At 43.3% G+C, this 15,278-nt stretch overlaps 1 protein-coding gene across 3 annotated transcripts in view; it reads left to right on the plus strand.

Moving 5' to 3' along the window:
• The first annotated feature begins 863 nt into the window (after window positions 1-863).
• The window catches only part of GRIN2A (glutamate ionotropic receptor NMDA type subunit 2A), a 164,599-nt gene continuing 150,184 nt past the window's right edge, over window positions 864-15,278 (plus strand). For 2 of the 3 annotated variants that reach the window (XM_085074880.1, XM_085074882.1), the window contains exons 1-3: window positions 865-1,410; window positions 2,223-2,448; window positions 3,816-4,235. In XM_085074880.1, the coding sequence (XP_084931006.1) occupies window positions 3,834-4,235 (402 nt within the window). In that variant the 5' untranslated portion in view covers window positions 865-1,410; window positions 2,223-2,448; window positions 3,816-3,833. Of the gene's footprint in view, window positions 1,411-2,222; window positions 2,449-2,986; window positions 3,076-3,815; window positions 4,236-15,278 lie in introns of all 3 variants that reach the window. The other variant, XM_085074881.1, reaches the window with a different exon arrangement.

A 15,278-nucleotide genomic window follows, 5' to 3' on the forward strand; every position in this document is an offset into this window, starting at 1 on the left:
TTGGGAGAGATTTCTTGGTGTTCTGATTCTTAATGCAGTGAAAAGTAGACTTCAGCAAGTGGAAATTTGGCATTATCCTATTTGAACCCAAAAGTTTCCTCTGGCATAGGAGTTGGGGGTCTGTCAGAATGTGTGAATTTGCCTTCCTCTGAAGTGCTCAGTGTAGAAATGAACATGGCTGTAAAGGATGGAGCACGGAAGAGGCCATTCCTCTGTGGTACTTAGCTGGTACATTCATTTGTGCAAAAGCAAATAAGTTGTGGCAGCTGGAGCAGGATGGTGGAAAGGAAAAAGCAGGAGAGCAAAGGAGTGAGGGAGAAAGCACAGTAGTGTGTGGTGGAGGAAGGTAATGGTGGGCTGTGGTGTGGGCAGGGAGACAAGAATTGCTCTAAGGCCAGGTGTGTCAGCCACCAGGACTGTGGGAGGTGAACGGGAGATGGAGGAACAGGCTCAAGGCTTTGAAGTGGGGGATGTCGAAGGGAGGATGGAACAGCAGGGATGCCCAGATGGAGCCAACTTCTACTGAGCTTTTTGATGATATTTGGCTGCAGTCTGGAGCTTTTAGGGCTGCTTTTAGTGTGTAAGCTGCTGCTCCACATTCATTCCCCTGAGCCCCACGGCAGGGATTTCTGGTTGACAGCCTCTGCATCAAGGGAACGGAGAACACTCTGGGGTTTCCCGGGCTACCAACCTTTCGCTGGGGATGTCACTGCGGGGAGAACGCTCGAGTTTGCCACTCCAGTGCCCCAAACCCGGTGTTCTCGCCGTTCCCCCAGATCTGACACCCCCTCCCCCGATTGCCTGCGTCTGACTCATTCGCCGGTGCTTGTGCAAGCAGCACGGGGCGGGAGGGGGGGCGGGGGGGAGAAGCCTTCAAAGTATCCGCGGCTGGTCTCGGTTTGACAAGGCGGCCGTGAGCTTCGCCCCTGCAAGGGCGGCGGTGCCGGGGGCGGCGGAGCGGAGCGGGCCGGGCGCACCCGCAGCGCCGCGCAGGCGGCCCCGGGTGGAGCCCGCCGCACCTCCAGGAGCCCGCGCCGCCAGTGCCCGCCGCTTGCAAGGAGCCGAGAGCAGCGCGGGGGCTCCGTGCCTGCCGTCCTGGGGAACTGCTGCCGCAAGATCGCAATTTAAAAAAAGGGAAGAGAAAAAGGGGGAAAAAAAAAATGAAGACGCTTAAATGCTTTTTGCCAAAAGTAGAGAGAGAATCTCAGTTGCAATGGCTCTGCTAAAACTTGATCATGCGGGATTTCAAGCGATAAAGAGCTGCCGGGCTGCTATTTACTGCGGTGGGAACAAGTTGCAGGATGAAATCCAGGCATTAAGGGACCTATTTTCCACTTCATCGTTTGCAAAGGAATCTACTGAAATGACTTTGAGGATCTTTAAACTGGAACTATGTGGAGGGAGAATGCAGTAAGTATCGCCTTTCTGGGGAGTCCGGATCGCGCTGGGGCAGGGGCACGGAGCTGCGGGTGCCGCGCAGGGCTCTCGGCGGAGCCGGCTGCCGCTCACCGGGGCTGCGCTCCGAGTTCGCAGCCAGCACCGAGAGCCACTTAGGGGATGCCGGCAGCCTTCCCTGGCGCGCCAGCGTCCTACATAGCGCCAGGGTTGCTTGCAGAACTGTCTTCATGCATATTTACTGGGAATTGTGAATGAGAAATCCAAAGCAATCGAGCTTTCCGTGGAGGGCTCTGCTAGAGTGTCTCTCTGGGTTTGTTTACAGTAAATTGGGAATGAAGCTGTTCTGTTTCGAGAGCGGAAAGAGCTTTATCCCACACGGCTTTAGCTGTGCTCCGGGTTATGCTTGTTTTGAACCTGCCAAGGAAACTCCTGCCCTTGATCATGTGAATTAGTTTGCTTCTAGCTGCTCTTTCCAGGTTCGATGTCTCTTCCCTTAGAGCCCAAACCCGTCCATTTCACTTGGAAGCAAAGGGGCAGTTGGGAGCCGGGGATTCTCCTGACCTGGATAAGATGAGGGATGTATCCCGGGCGGCTGTGGGCTCACGGAGCTGCTTTCAGCAAAGAGCCGAAATCTGTTTCCAAGTGAAGGGAGGGGAACTTTTGAGTGTAGTCACTTTATTACGGTTCACATATCACACGGGATCGAAGTTTTTGTTGTGTTTTTTTTTTTTTTCCTCGCCAAATCTGCAACCTGACTAACGGCTTCTGCTCGTCTCCTTTTCTCTCCCCGCTGTCCCGTCCCGTCCCCCCATCCCCGTGTCCAGCCCCCCCTTGCCTGTCTCCCTGTCCGCGTAGCTGCCCTCCCGGGATGCGATGTCGCTCGCAGGCTGCGGCGGGGATCACGCGTGCGGCCAGCGGCGCGGAAGCCGCCCCTGAGCCCGGGCAGCGAGGGGCGCGACATGCCCGCGGTCGCGACATGTCCTGCAGCGACACCGACAGCAGCACCGGCACCTCCGGCAGCCGCCGCCGCTCCGTCTCCTGAGGCGCTGGGTACGTGCGCCCCGCGCCCGCAGGGGGGCGCCCTCGCGCCGCGGCCGGGCCGGCGGGGAGGCAGCTGAGGGCGGGCGGCGAGCCGTGCCGGGCGGGCCGCACCGGGGGGCTCGGGGGGCAGGGAGCCTTCCTCGGGCTCGGGAGGGAGCCGGGGCGCTTAGGTGTGCTGTTCCACCGCGCTCCGTGCCGTCTCTGCCCTTGCGGCGCTCGGTGGGAGCCTGCCCCGCGGTGCACTCGGGCGGCGCAGGGCACCGATGTGCGGCTAAATGCTCTGTCGAGCGCTCGTCTCCTTGTGTGCCCCGAAGGGAGGTGGTGATGCCGCAAGCCCGCGGCTGGCCGTGTGCTTCACACGGCCTGATTGGACAGACCCGCTTGTGTGTTCTGCGTGACGCTTTGCAATAAGCTTGGCTTTATGTGGCACAGGGACTCCCTTCTTGCAGGTAGCAGAGAGCCAGTTTTGGGGGTGGAAATCCCTCGGGGCACAGATACAGGGGGAGATCTTGCAGAGTCAGACCTGCTCTCCTTCTCCCTCCTTCAGATAGTTCAGATCCCTTCTGTGGCTCATCTCTCTTCCCATCCTGCTCCATCTATATTCAGCCCCCTACAGAGATTCAGTGAAGGCATGAGGTAACCAGTGCAGTGATGCTCATTTATGGAACACCCTCCCCTTCAACACTAGGGACAACTTGGTGTCCGAGATCAGCAGTTCGGAGATGCTCAAGTTCTGAATGCTGCATGAGAGGAGGGAAAAGAATTAAGACAGAATATGGTGCTTCTGAATCTGTTCCAAAAATGCAATAGGATTCCTTGAGCAGCTGCAGCCTAGGAGAGATCTTCAGAAATAAACCAGAATGGGTTTGGGATGCTGTGAGATGTATCGACTACGTGGACTGGGGTTTCCAGCAGACCTCTGGCTCACTTCTCTCATTTTGAGCTAAAGTACCTCTCCCTGTTAGACCGTGACTAAAGTTTAAATAGATGTCCAGGATGAAGGAAAATAGATCTGTTTAACTTGTTTTAGCACAGCAAGGTTAAAGAGAAGGATGATAATGTCTTTTTTCTAAATTATGTCAGTCATTTTAGTTTTGTTGGCTATCCAGGAAGAATGTTAATGGTCTTTTCTCTGAACTTCTGCTACATTTTTTGCCTTGCTTGTGGGAGACCAGCTGTAATACCGTCATTATCAAGCCAAGTTTTTGATGGGATGTAAGAGGCTTGAATTGGAACTAAGGTGAAGGATGCATTATAAAAAGCTGCTAAAGTTTGCATTATGCACAGAAGCTTTCTGTTTAAAATCTTCATTGAAGATATACAGTATATATTTTTTTCCTCTATGTTTTTCTTATACAATGTGATCACCTTTACAGGGGATAAAGCTGGCAAAGATGAGGAAAATTGGCTGTGCTCTCCTGGTACTCCAAGCTCTTCTGGCGCCTTTGGATCTTGTTCGTGGAGCAGAGAAAAATCCCATCCTGAACATTGCAGTGATTCTGGGAAGGACCAAGTATATAACAGAGAGAGATATCAGAGCTCTCTGGACCAGGGAAATGGCAGCAGACCTGACTGTTGATATCAATGTAGTGACCCTTCTTGTGAACCAGACTGACCCTAAGAGCATCATAACACATGTTTGTGACTTGATGTCAGGCACCAAGATCCATGGAGTGGTTTTTGGAGATGACACTGATCAGGAGGCAGTAGCTCAGATTTTGGATTTTATTTCATCTCAGACTTCTATTCCAATTCTTGGAATTCATGGTGGGGCCTCCATGATAATGGCAGATAAGGTAGGAAAATGTATTAAGAGCTCTTGTTGTTCTAATGTGCTTCATTGTGTTGGTCTCTATAATGAATAATTGCTACAAGCAGTTAAAAAAAGGTGCTCTTAATTGTCTCTCTGTACTTAACAAACAAAAAAAGAAAGATGGATAATGGTGTCTTTGGCTTATCAGATATTCAGAAATATTTTGGGGTTCATGCCTGAATTCAATTTTCTAACACTACAAAAGCAGCCCTAATGAGATTTTACTCTCCAGCACATTGAATGATGGTCATTTAAAATTTTTTAATAGCTAATATGACAAATAGGTGTAAAAACAACCTCAAAATAGGAGGTTCATAAAATGATTTTGAGGATAAGATGTAAAATTATATGCAGATGTTCAGTGGTGCTTATAAGAAATAGCAAGCAATGAACTTGAATCTATTTGAGGAAAACAGTAACAATAGGACAATAACAAGCCAGACTTTAGTGATCCACTACAGTCTATAAAGTAGTCTTGCACACTTGAACCAACTGCATTCCATAGATTTATTGAATTAGATTTTTGCTAACTGGATACTTCTGCTTTCCTATGATAGTTCATGAAAATCCATTAAGCGGTTGTCTGAAATCTGGAGATAATGACAAATGGTTTTGTTGGAAAACATATCTCTGTATAATCTGCTGTGAGACTGGAAGAGCAAAAGTGACTCATGTCTCAAGTTCCTTAATGCTGTAACAATTTTTAAAAACTCCTTGCTGGTACTGCAGCACTGATGTTGTGAGGTGATTGCTGCTGTTTCTGAAACAGACACTTAGTGCAGGGCTGAGCTCTGGGGACTCTGCCTTGCCTGAAAGTCAGAGGAGCTCCCACTGTGGTGTAACAGAGGAGAGCTCAAGGAGGGAGTGCAGATCACTGGTTTGCCAGTACATGAGGATTTTTAATATTAATTGTAACTTATTTCCTGGTATTTCCATCCTTTAGGGTTTCTTATTCATTGACTATTATTATTTCTTATGAGTGACTTTTGGGTGCTAAAAGGGCTCTCTGAATTCAGCTGAAAAGGAAGTGGTACAGATATATTGTTTTGTGAAATAAGGGGGGAAAAAGCAGGAAAGTGGCAATGATTAGTTATGACTGAGGAATCGGCTCTGAACTTCTGAAACTTTCTACCTCTAGAAAAGACTTTTTTTCCATTGGCATAAGAGGTCTGTTTCTCTTGAATTTACTTTGAATGATCTTCCTTTAGAACTTGTCATCCAAGGGGAGGACAGTAAGTGCTGAATTATGGCAGAGATACTGTAACAGTGGCTTTGATATCTTGATTTATATAGAAGGATCATTACAGTCAATGCTGCTATCTTAAATGCAATTGCAGTGACCAAGTTACAGAGGCAGTTATTTCATGTGCTTTTAAGTTACAGTACAGATTTACTTGTCTTCATAAAGCTGGGTTTATATATATTTAGTGCTTCTATGTGATACATATTTCACTTATCTGTCTCTGCCAGTGTAAGAACACTTGAAGATCCCAGCCAGTGCTAAGTGATGAAGCACTGGCAGAAATCCTTACAGAATCAGCTTCACTCTTGGTAGCAGATGCAGGATGATACTGATACAGATCTATTTTTACTTTTATGTAAGAGCTTCTAGAAAATTAAACAGTCTTTTTTTTTGTCTCAGTAAATTACTACATTGTATGCTAATATTGTCATTATTATATCACTGTCTTTGATTTTGGGGGTTATCAAAGTTTTATTAGCAAGTTTTTCTGCTGAAATTTAGCTTCTAAGATTTCCATTTGGGAAATCAAAATTGTCTTTTGTGTGTTAAAACAATCTAACAGAGCAGTCTTCAGTAGCTTTAATTGGCTGAAGGAGTTGTTTGTTCATGTAACTAATATTGCCTTAATTTTTAACCTGACCTTTGGAATGTACAATGTCTTACAACAGGGTTTGGAACATCGCAGTAATGAGACTTGCATGTGTCACTCAATTAACCATTCATTTAGGAATGAATTCCTGGGAGAAGCTGAAATTCACAGTGCTGTCATAAAGGCAGGGGAGATGAAGTCTGAGGGAGAAGGATTGCAAATATAAAATCTTTCAAATCACTGTCAGAATTTTAGCTGACCCATGAAACATGGGTGTGGGCTGAATAGTGAAGATTATTAAAGTCTCCTGTTTTGTCTCATGCATTGAGATGCCTGGCTATGCAAAAGATGCCTGGTCCCACCCCTGCCTGTGGATGTTGGGCTCTGGCACTCTAATAAGGCTGTTTCTTTTATGTCCTTATTGTGTGAGTTCTGTGCCAGGTGGTTATATGATGCTGAACTGAGCTAAACTGAGGGCACAGGAATGAGAACTCATCTACAGTGCTCTCTACTGCCAAAGACTTCACTGAATGACTCAGAGGAGATAAGCTACCATATTCTCAATGGCTAATAAATATTATGTCAATGTGAGTGTTGACTGAAGAGCCATATCTGTAAAAAAATGAGTTCTTCTATATTTCTAAATATGAAGTTTGCCCACATTTGGAGTTGGCAGTGATTAATGCAGGACATACAGCTTCTGAAGCACTGAGTCCCTGAGTGAACATCTGGGATGAGTGGTGTGTTGTCTAGACTGCCTCCTTCGCCAGCCCAGCTCTGCTTCAGTTTGCTCTGAGTTTGCCTGCACCATCTGAGCAGAGATGTTGCATGATTCAGACAATGCCTATCAAAAATAGACAGGCATATGAAGCCAACACAATGTTTTCTGAACCTGGCTGATCTGTTTCCACCTCACATCAGCTGTCAAAACCCTACCAACAAACCAATGGGACCCTTGGGGGTGTATGGCACCTACCTGATCCTGCTGTGCTGCAGAGATACCCTTTGGACAGTGCCTCGTGCTCTGCTCCAGCTGATTTTATCACTTGCTCTTGGCAGGAGCTCTCCTGCCAATGAACTGCTCCTTGGCTTTGGTCCCCAGTTCTGCCACACACTTCAAACATATTCAGATGTGGGATAGTCTACTGAAACAAGAGGAGAACTGTCTGGGGCATCTCTGCCAGCCTGCTGTGCATCAGCATCCCTTGGAGAATGCTGAAAACAGACTGACTGTTTATTCGTCTTGTATCTCTTGACATTTGAGACATCTCAACACAAACAGTACTTAGGAACGGTTTTCTGACTTGAGCATTTGGTTTCAAACAATTACCTTTGTTTCACCACATGCTATGATTATAATAATATAGTATTTGTGATACTTTTTTCTCCCTTCACTTGTGGGGGAAAAAAATGCCCCTATGTATTGTAAATACATCCGGGAATATTTAGTGTCTTTGAACCATACTGCTTTTTGCCTATTGCAAACCTAAATCTTTCTAGAAGTCTTTCTGAAAGACATAACTTGAATTTTTTTGTTGTGGAAGCATTCACAGTTACAACACGTAGTCAAGGAGTGTTAAAGGTGAGAGTAATTTTCCAGAAGGGCTATCACAAAGTGATACTTTTTGAAACAGATCTGGAAATGTTATGCAAAATAAATAACTGCTTTTCCAGAGGGTAAGTACTATGTATTATTGAATAATGATTCTCTAAGAGCTATGGAGGTTAGACAGGATCGCTGAAGGTTGTCTAACCCAGCCCCAGCTCAATGATGAACTAATACCAAGATCAGATCATCCAGTCAAGTTTTGAATATCTCCATGGAAGTAGATACCACAGCCTCTCTGGGCAATCTTTTTCAGTAGTTAACCTCTCTCACCATGCAAATATTTTCATTTTATCTCATTAGAATTTCCCTTGATACTACAGACTCTTGTTCTTTTGCTGTGAATCTGAGTCCAACTCTGTCTCAGTGCAGTTGTAGGCTGCAATTATATCCTTACCTGTCGCTTTCCTGGGGAAAAAGAGTTCCTTCAGTCCTTACATGCATTGCAGTCCTTTGGACTCTCGCTTGGATATGTTGGTGTCTTGTATGGGGAGACCCCAAACAGGACAGAGGACTGCAGATACGGCCTCGTGAGTCCTGAGAGGGGAATATTCCCGCCCCGGAGCAGCTGCTGTGCTGCTGCTGCCGCAGCCCCGTTGGGCTGTGCCACCGGAAGGGAGCACTGCTGACTCATGTTCAGCCCATCCCGTGGGCCCCCCGTGCCCTGGAGCACTGCCGGGATACTTCATAAATAAGGCATCTAATTGCTAATAAGCACTGAGAGAAACTGTACTTTGAAATCTCTTTCATTCTTTTGGTGGAGATTTTTCAGCTACTTTACTGAAATACTTGCAGATGTTTGCATTACTTGTCGTTTTCACCTTGTTATAGGTATAACTGGAATTGCTTTCTTTTAACTCCTTTGAAAGGCAAAAAACTATGCTGCACTTGTGCAAATCAGAGCTCTAAGCCCACCCAGAACTGGCTCTGGTGCTGAGCATTTATGCTCCTTATCCGTACCTGACTTTGTTCATGACCTTAAAGTTCCTCCACACTTCCAGCTTCTTTGTCAAGTGTTTCCATAGTGCAGTGATTCTCTAAAAGACCAAAACGGTTCAAAAGCCACACTTAACTTTTGTACTATGTGTAGGAGTGCTTCAACTCTTAATGCTTTCAAAATTGTCTGATGGATGGCAGGGGGAAATTGTACTTGTTTTTTATTGTAGAATCTTTTCTGGAGGTGAAGCTGCATGGAATGTGCTCATTATGTCTGCCATATGTGTATGTAGATTTCTGTCCAGCTTTAGTTGGCTTGTAAAAGCAGTAATGTATTTTATAATAGAAATTTGCAAATTTAAGATTTTATATGATAACTTTTAATCCCCACCATTACTGATGGATGATTTTAGCATGTGCATGGTACTATATGTCTGAGCATGATACTCACTTTGGCTTTGTTACTGCAAAAGACTAGAAGATTAAACTGTAGGTTAACAAATATTTTAGTGCAAAAATACCACTGTTCATATAATTGGTGTTTCAGGTCTAGACAGTGTAGCTTGCACTACTGCATAGTCTGTTGCACACAATGCTTCCAGCTCCTGACTCATTTAAAGAAGCAATTGAATTTGATTTTCTTCCCTTATAGCTGTACTAAGGCCCCTATGGGAAGCATAACCTTCAGATATTCTAGTTTTTATTTTGAGCTGCAATAAAAATGTAGCATTGACCTCCCCGCCAATCTGTGTTTGCTTGTCCATATCCATGAAAGCCAGTCTATATGTACTTTTTAATGAAGTCTTGCACATCCGTAAGATTTTTACAACTAGAATGTAATCTGTGGTAATACCTCTTACGGACACATGTTGTAATCAGTGGTAGTAAATGGTTACAAATGTACCTGAGATTTGTCTTACTGAGGTGAATGAAGGAAGTGGATATAATATGTGGTGGTTTTCCTCCTCAGGAGGCAGTGCTGTGCAACGATGAGGTGGTTGGGATAGAGCCTGCTGGTTTAGACATTGCTGCTCCTGTACTGGCATGGCTGGGACAGAGTAAGGCTCCAGCAGCTGCTGTGTTTGCTGCTTTCAGCTGGGTTTTGGAACTCGGAGCAGCATTATATCTATGATGTGAGCTTTGCTTTCTTGCTCGTTCTCCCACTCTTTTTTTCCCTAAATTATTTTCCTAGCTATTTCTGACGTGATTATATTTTTCCTTATTCTCTTGTCCACATAAACTTTTCCCTCTTAATTCAGTGAAAGAAAACATGGATGGTTTTCTGGAATACTGCAAGAGTAGACTTGTACTGTCACTCCTATGGAGCTCAAGGCAGGGATATTTAGTTTAATTTTCCAAAGTAGAAGGAATGTGATTTTGAAAAGATTAGGAATTTCTGTAACTAATAAGCAGGTTGTAGGGAATGAAAATCTACCAGAGTTTACTTAATTTTTTTAATGTAGTTTAGGTAAGTTCCTGTTATTTTAGTTTGCTTAAATTTACTGCTGCAGCTGAACTGAGGGTGCAGGGTGGGTTTCTCTAAACCACTCATTTAGCAGAGAGGAATGTTTGGCTTCCTTTTAGTCCTTTGCACTAAACAATATATTTTCATCTCAAAGGTACTGTTTTCTTTCTCTTCAAACTGTTCTTACAGTTCTTGAAAGTAGAAATCCTTAACTGTCTTTGTTTTGAGCAAGAACATCCTAAAACTGCTAGCAAGTGCCTGTTGTAGATCACCCATGCAGCCTCTCCAAACTATTGTCTACCTATGGGTAATTATAACACAGCAGACTCCTGGGCTGTGAAAGTAGGACACAAGACCTTCAGCATAATTTTCTGCTTGCAGACATTCCTGGTGGCATCTTTGGAATTTGTTTTCCCAAGAACACTCTCAAATACAAAATTAAAGATCATTCCTTTTAAGCTATAAAATAATTATAGACCATCACAAAATACATAGGAAGTTTCTGGCAACCACAATGGATCCAGAGAATGTACCTGAAAGTATAAAATTATGCAGAGTACAGAACAGAAGGGCTTTGATATAATGTCAAACACATTTTTTTGTGTTTCATCTATTAATTATTTTTGAGGATGCTCAGATTATTTGAATAGACAGTTCACTAGTGTGTTTTGTCACTTATTTGAACTAACAATGCAATTTGAAGAATTTCTTTATAATTTTTTTGATCTTGCTTGGAAGGCTCTGGGACAGATCTGCCTGCATGGTGATGGTACAAAGGGCTTGGCATAGATGCACAGAAAAACTTTGCAGGCTGTAGCTTTTATTTTTTACAAAACTGGTCATCTGCTTAGTGTGTACTCTTCCCCTCTTCCCTCCTCCTTTCTCCTCTGCCTTCACTCTTCCCTGGAGCTATGAAGTTGTGTGGATTTTACTGAGGGAGCCCAGCCTGGATTGTCTCCACACCATCTGTCACCATATTGTTTGTTTAAATCCTTGAGTTATTTCTTCTGTACTTCACTGAAATAAATACATAAAGCTGCAGCAGCATCATTGGCTATTTATATTAGATTTAGACTTAATGTCCTTAGGAGAAAACCCCTGTGCTTGCAATTGAGGTGCATAAGCTGGAGGCAGAGTTTGTAAAACTGGATGTGGTTTAATTCTCTGAGTTCCAGCAGAGCTCCAGTTGTGCAGTGTGTTCATCCTCCAGCCTGGCTTCTCAAGGGGGACACCCAGCTGAGGGTCTCATGGCCCTGGAGAGACAATGCTGCTCGTGGGTTATGCTCTGGTTTCCCTACTCTTTAGAATACAAGGTTTTCTGCTCTTCTGTAAATGCAGGATATGCCTTCCTCTGTCCTGAGACTTGATATTCTGGGTCAGGAAAACGTTGAAACTCACAGGCTTTGTGAAACCAGAACTGGAAATAAGATTGGTTAGAAGGGGGACTGTTTTGGAGAGAAATTAAGGTGTGCAGAAGAAATGTAATATAAAAGCTGAACAGCCAACAGGAAAATGAGTTTTGCTGATATGAAAATATGATATTCCAAGTTGCAGATGGAGGTTACTTGGTGTCCAGCAACTGTAAATTTGTGAAATGCAGTTAATATTGTCTCCTTTCCCTACAGCAATTTTCCCTATACTTTCCATACACATTATCAAAAAGCCTCAGTGATTGGAATGAGAAATAGGTTCTAGGTGTACAAGTTCTCTTATTTGGGAAAGAGCAAAATTCCTCTGGAGAAAGGTCTGTCCTTTCTGGGACTCAGCCATGAGGGCTCCTGGGCTGCATGGTACACAGGGTTCCCTGATCCATCTTTGTGAATGATTTAAACCTCGTGAAAAAGGAGCAGTTTCTAGACCGAATTTGTGACTAAGATTTTATTTGAATACTGATAGTTTCAGTTTCACATGTGGATTAAAGAAATAATTTGTAAATGTATACAGGTAGATGGTTTGCATAATCCATTTCTATTCCCCTCCCCTCTTCAACAGCTACAGAGACTTAACTAAAATTAGGAAATCCAGCAACATATCTGAGGTCAAACTGGTCATAAACTTGTAGAGCATGGCAGTAACTCCATTTGATTGTACATTGGTCAATCTTGCTTAGCAAGATTAATGTGTATTTGGACAGGAGCAAATTCAAAGCAGACATACACTTCCTTTTGGCTGTAACACACTGAGAAACACATCAGAGGGCTCTGGGTAAGATTTGACTAAAACAGTGTAATATTCTGCACACAGCTCCAAAATGGCCTCCATTTCTTTTGTAAGTTGTCTTTTGTTTCATATTTGGGCATGATCAGACCTGAGAAATCAAGGTTTGTGTTTTTTTGGTGTACATGCAGATTCTTCTCCCTGTTTTCTCCTACATTCCCTTGCTGAAGCTGGAGAAAGAAGGGTGAGAGAAAAAAAGGTTGTAATCTTCATGCTTTTAATATTTTTCAAATACGTTGATTTACCTACTCCTCAGGATGTAGCCTAAAGGTAGTGGTGCTTTGGTGTGCTGAATTGGCTGACAGTGTAATTTCCCAGTAGGATCACATACCCTCATTTTGGAGTATACTGGATAAAGTAGATTTTTTTCAGATCAAGACCATATATCTTTCAACTTCGTGTGTCCTCGATTTGGGTTTTGGGTAAGCTCTCTTGGAGAGGTGATTCATTACCAGAGAACTCCTCAGTCAGTGTTTTGGGCTTCCTGTCTCCATCACAGGTTTGGGAAAGTAATTTCCTACTAGGCTTTTAATGAAGGTAGGCTGAACTGTTTCCTTGTCACAAGTTCCTTGCTGCAGCATGACTGAGAACACCAGTGCTGGTCTTGCTCCATGGCCTCTGCTCAGTGTTTGTGACTATTTATAACCTGCCTTTTGTGCATCTTCAAGCAAGAGACTTCTATAAACATGTTTCATTCAAAGGATTGCCAGATGGAAAGCTGCTTATCTTTCCCTTTTTTGCCCTTTTCTTGACAGTGGTGGTTTATTTTTAGTGTCCTAACTTTGGGTTCAAGATGTCTGTGACTTTATTGATACAAAGTTTTGGCTATTTGTGCTGAGCAGTTTGCCTCTCCACGTGACCAAATTAGCAATAGGACTGCTTTGTTTTCACTGCATTGATTTTGTGTCTAGTGGAAACACACTGTGTATGTAGAACCACTATGAAAGAAGAAAGGGCAGGGATTTTATAGCCACCTTTCAGCTCAGCAAAATTTGCAATACAATTAGGTGCGACAGGAAATAGAATTAAGGTAATCCGTTTTTAGTAACAAGTTGCTTTTAGGAGTTACAGAAACATATAATTACATGACAAATTGCATGTTATTTTTTGTGTGTGAGGGTAATTAAGAGTTCTGAGTAAATTGTGTTGGCATAGGCATCAGAGCTATATGAAGTACCTAATTGGGACGAGATAAGACTTGTGAATTCATCATAAGAAAACAGATGCAAGAATTATGAGAAGTGTCTGTATTCTAGTCAAGTACCATTTAGGATGGTCTGGTTTATTTTCAGCAGTCACATTATCTTTGTAGGAAACAAGCTAACCCTGTCCTCAGTTTTGTTTTGATCTGTTTGCCATCCTCTCCTCTCTCCTTTATCTGCATTTTAGCTACTATTATCTGCAAAAAGGCTGACATTTCCTTTTGTGGAATCTGGGTTCCAGAGAAAGATGTTGTGGATGGTTTAACTGCTTAGCATGTGAAGCTTCAAGCTCAATCCCTTAGCTATGTAACAACAAACTGGTACAGAAGCTGTAAAAAAATATTTGCTTTCTTCACTTGCTCTTAGGTTGTATTTTCCTTACCCAGGTGAAACCTCCTTCACCCAACAGCTGCTTCCCAACAGGTGCTTTGTGGGAGTGCCTACCACCTTGCATTCTGTAGGAACTGGAGTCTCAAAACATGTTCATAATTCCCTTTTATAATTTGTTCAATTCTGAATTTCACATCTCCCATTAGGGCCTTTAGAATACTTGTGGACAGGACAGATTGACAGGAAAAAAATATGGAAGCAAATTGCTTCCCACAGTGTTAGGTGGTTGCTGCTTCTGCACTTTCCCCTGTATGTGAATGTGTTTTGCTGTTACTTTAAATATACTGTTCTGAGCCTCAGGTTCACTGGCACTTACTACTTAAATTGTTATTATGTGCACTGAACAAAGTTATGGATCATGACTGACGTGAATCCTGATGTTGTCTAAGTGACTGGTTGTATCATGAGGTTGAAAATGAATAATGTCTTCAGAGAACAGAGCACAGGGAAGAGCCAGACAAGGATAGCCTTGGCTCTTTGCAAGGTGAGCTCACTTGTGGAGGGGAAAATACAAGTTACAGGATCCCCTCCCCACCCTGGGTTAGGTAAAGACAAAAAATGGTCTTGGTAGCCATTTCCAGATATACTTATCCTGTCATTTTTACCTGTCTTAACAACTGCAAAGGTAATGTCACACCTTTTCTAATCTTTCTCATGCTTCAGGCTACTCTCTCTTGCATTCCTGTTGTTCTTTACTATCTGTCACTGTTTTATAGTAGAAGAGTAGCTGAAATATTTCCAATGATGGGTGGAAAAATGACACTAAATAGATGACTTATGACAGGTGCAAATAATAAAAGTCACATTATGTCCTGAACAGTTGCTCAGTAGCTTCTCACTATATACATATATTTTCAGATTCCTAATTTCTCATAAAAACACATCATGTGATCTCTGAATAAAAATTTAAACGAATGTGTGGGAAATTTATGTTGACCCAGCTGTCACCTGCATTATGTGTGTCTTTACTAGTCATTGAAAGCCTTACCAATCTTTAGTGTGCTTGTTAAAACTGTTTTAAGTTGTTCCTTCCTGGTATGGGATGACTCCTGGATTAAGAGAAGCTGGTTTTTAATTGACCTTTTTCACAGTGTGAGGCAGAGATCTTAAAATAGTGAGAGAGTTCCGGCAATAAAAAAATGTAACAGTCCACCTCAGCAATCCTTATTCCAGTGTAGGTCCTATTGATTTGTTAAGCTGCACTGGAGCCCTCAGTGGACACTGCCTGAAAGCAGTGGAAGACTTAAGCTAAAATAAGAATGAACTTTGCTCATTTCCCACACACTACTGCATTTTTTAACTGTATAAAGTAGGTTATAGGCATGCAAAACCTTAGTTTTAAATAAGTTATGCAGAAAAAAGCTCTCTAGGTCAGCAA

Source organism: Lichenostomus cassidix, chromosome 14 (assembly GCF_008360975.1).
Source record: "Lichenostomus cassidix isolate B80296 chromosome 14, HeHo_3.0, whole genome shotgun sequence".
NCBI lineage: Eukaryota > Metazoa > Chordata > Aves > Passeriformes > Meliphagidae > Lichenostomus > Lichenostomus cassidix.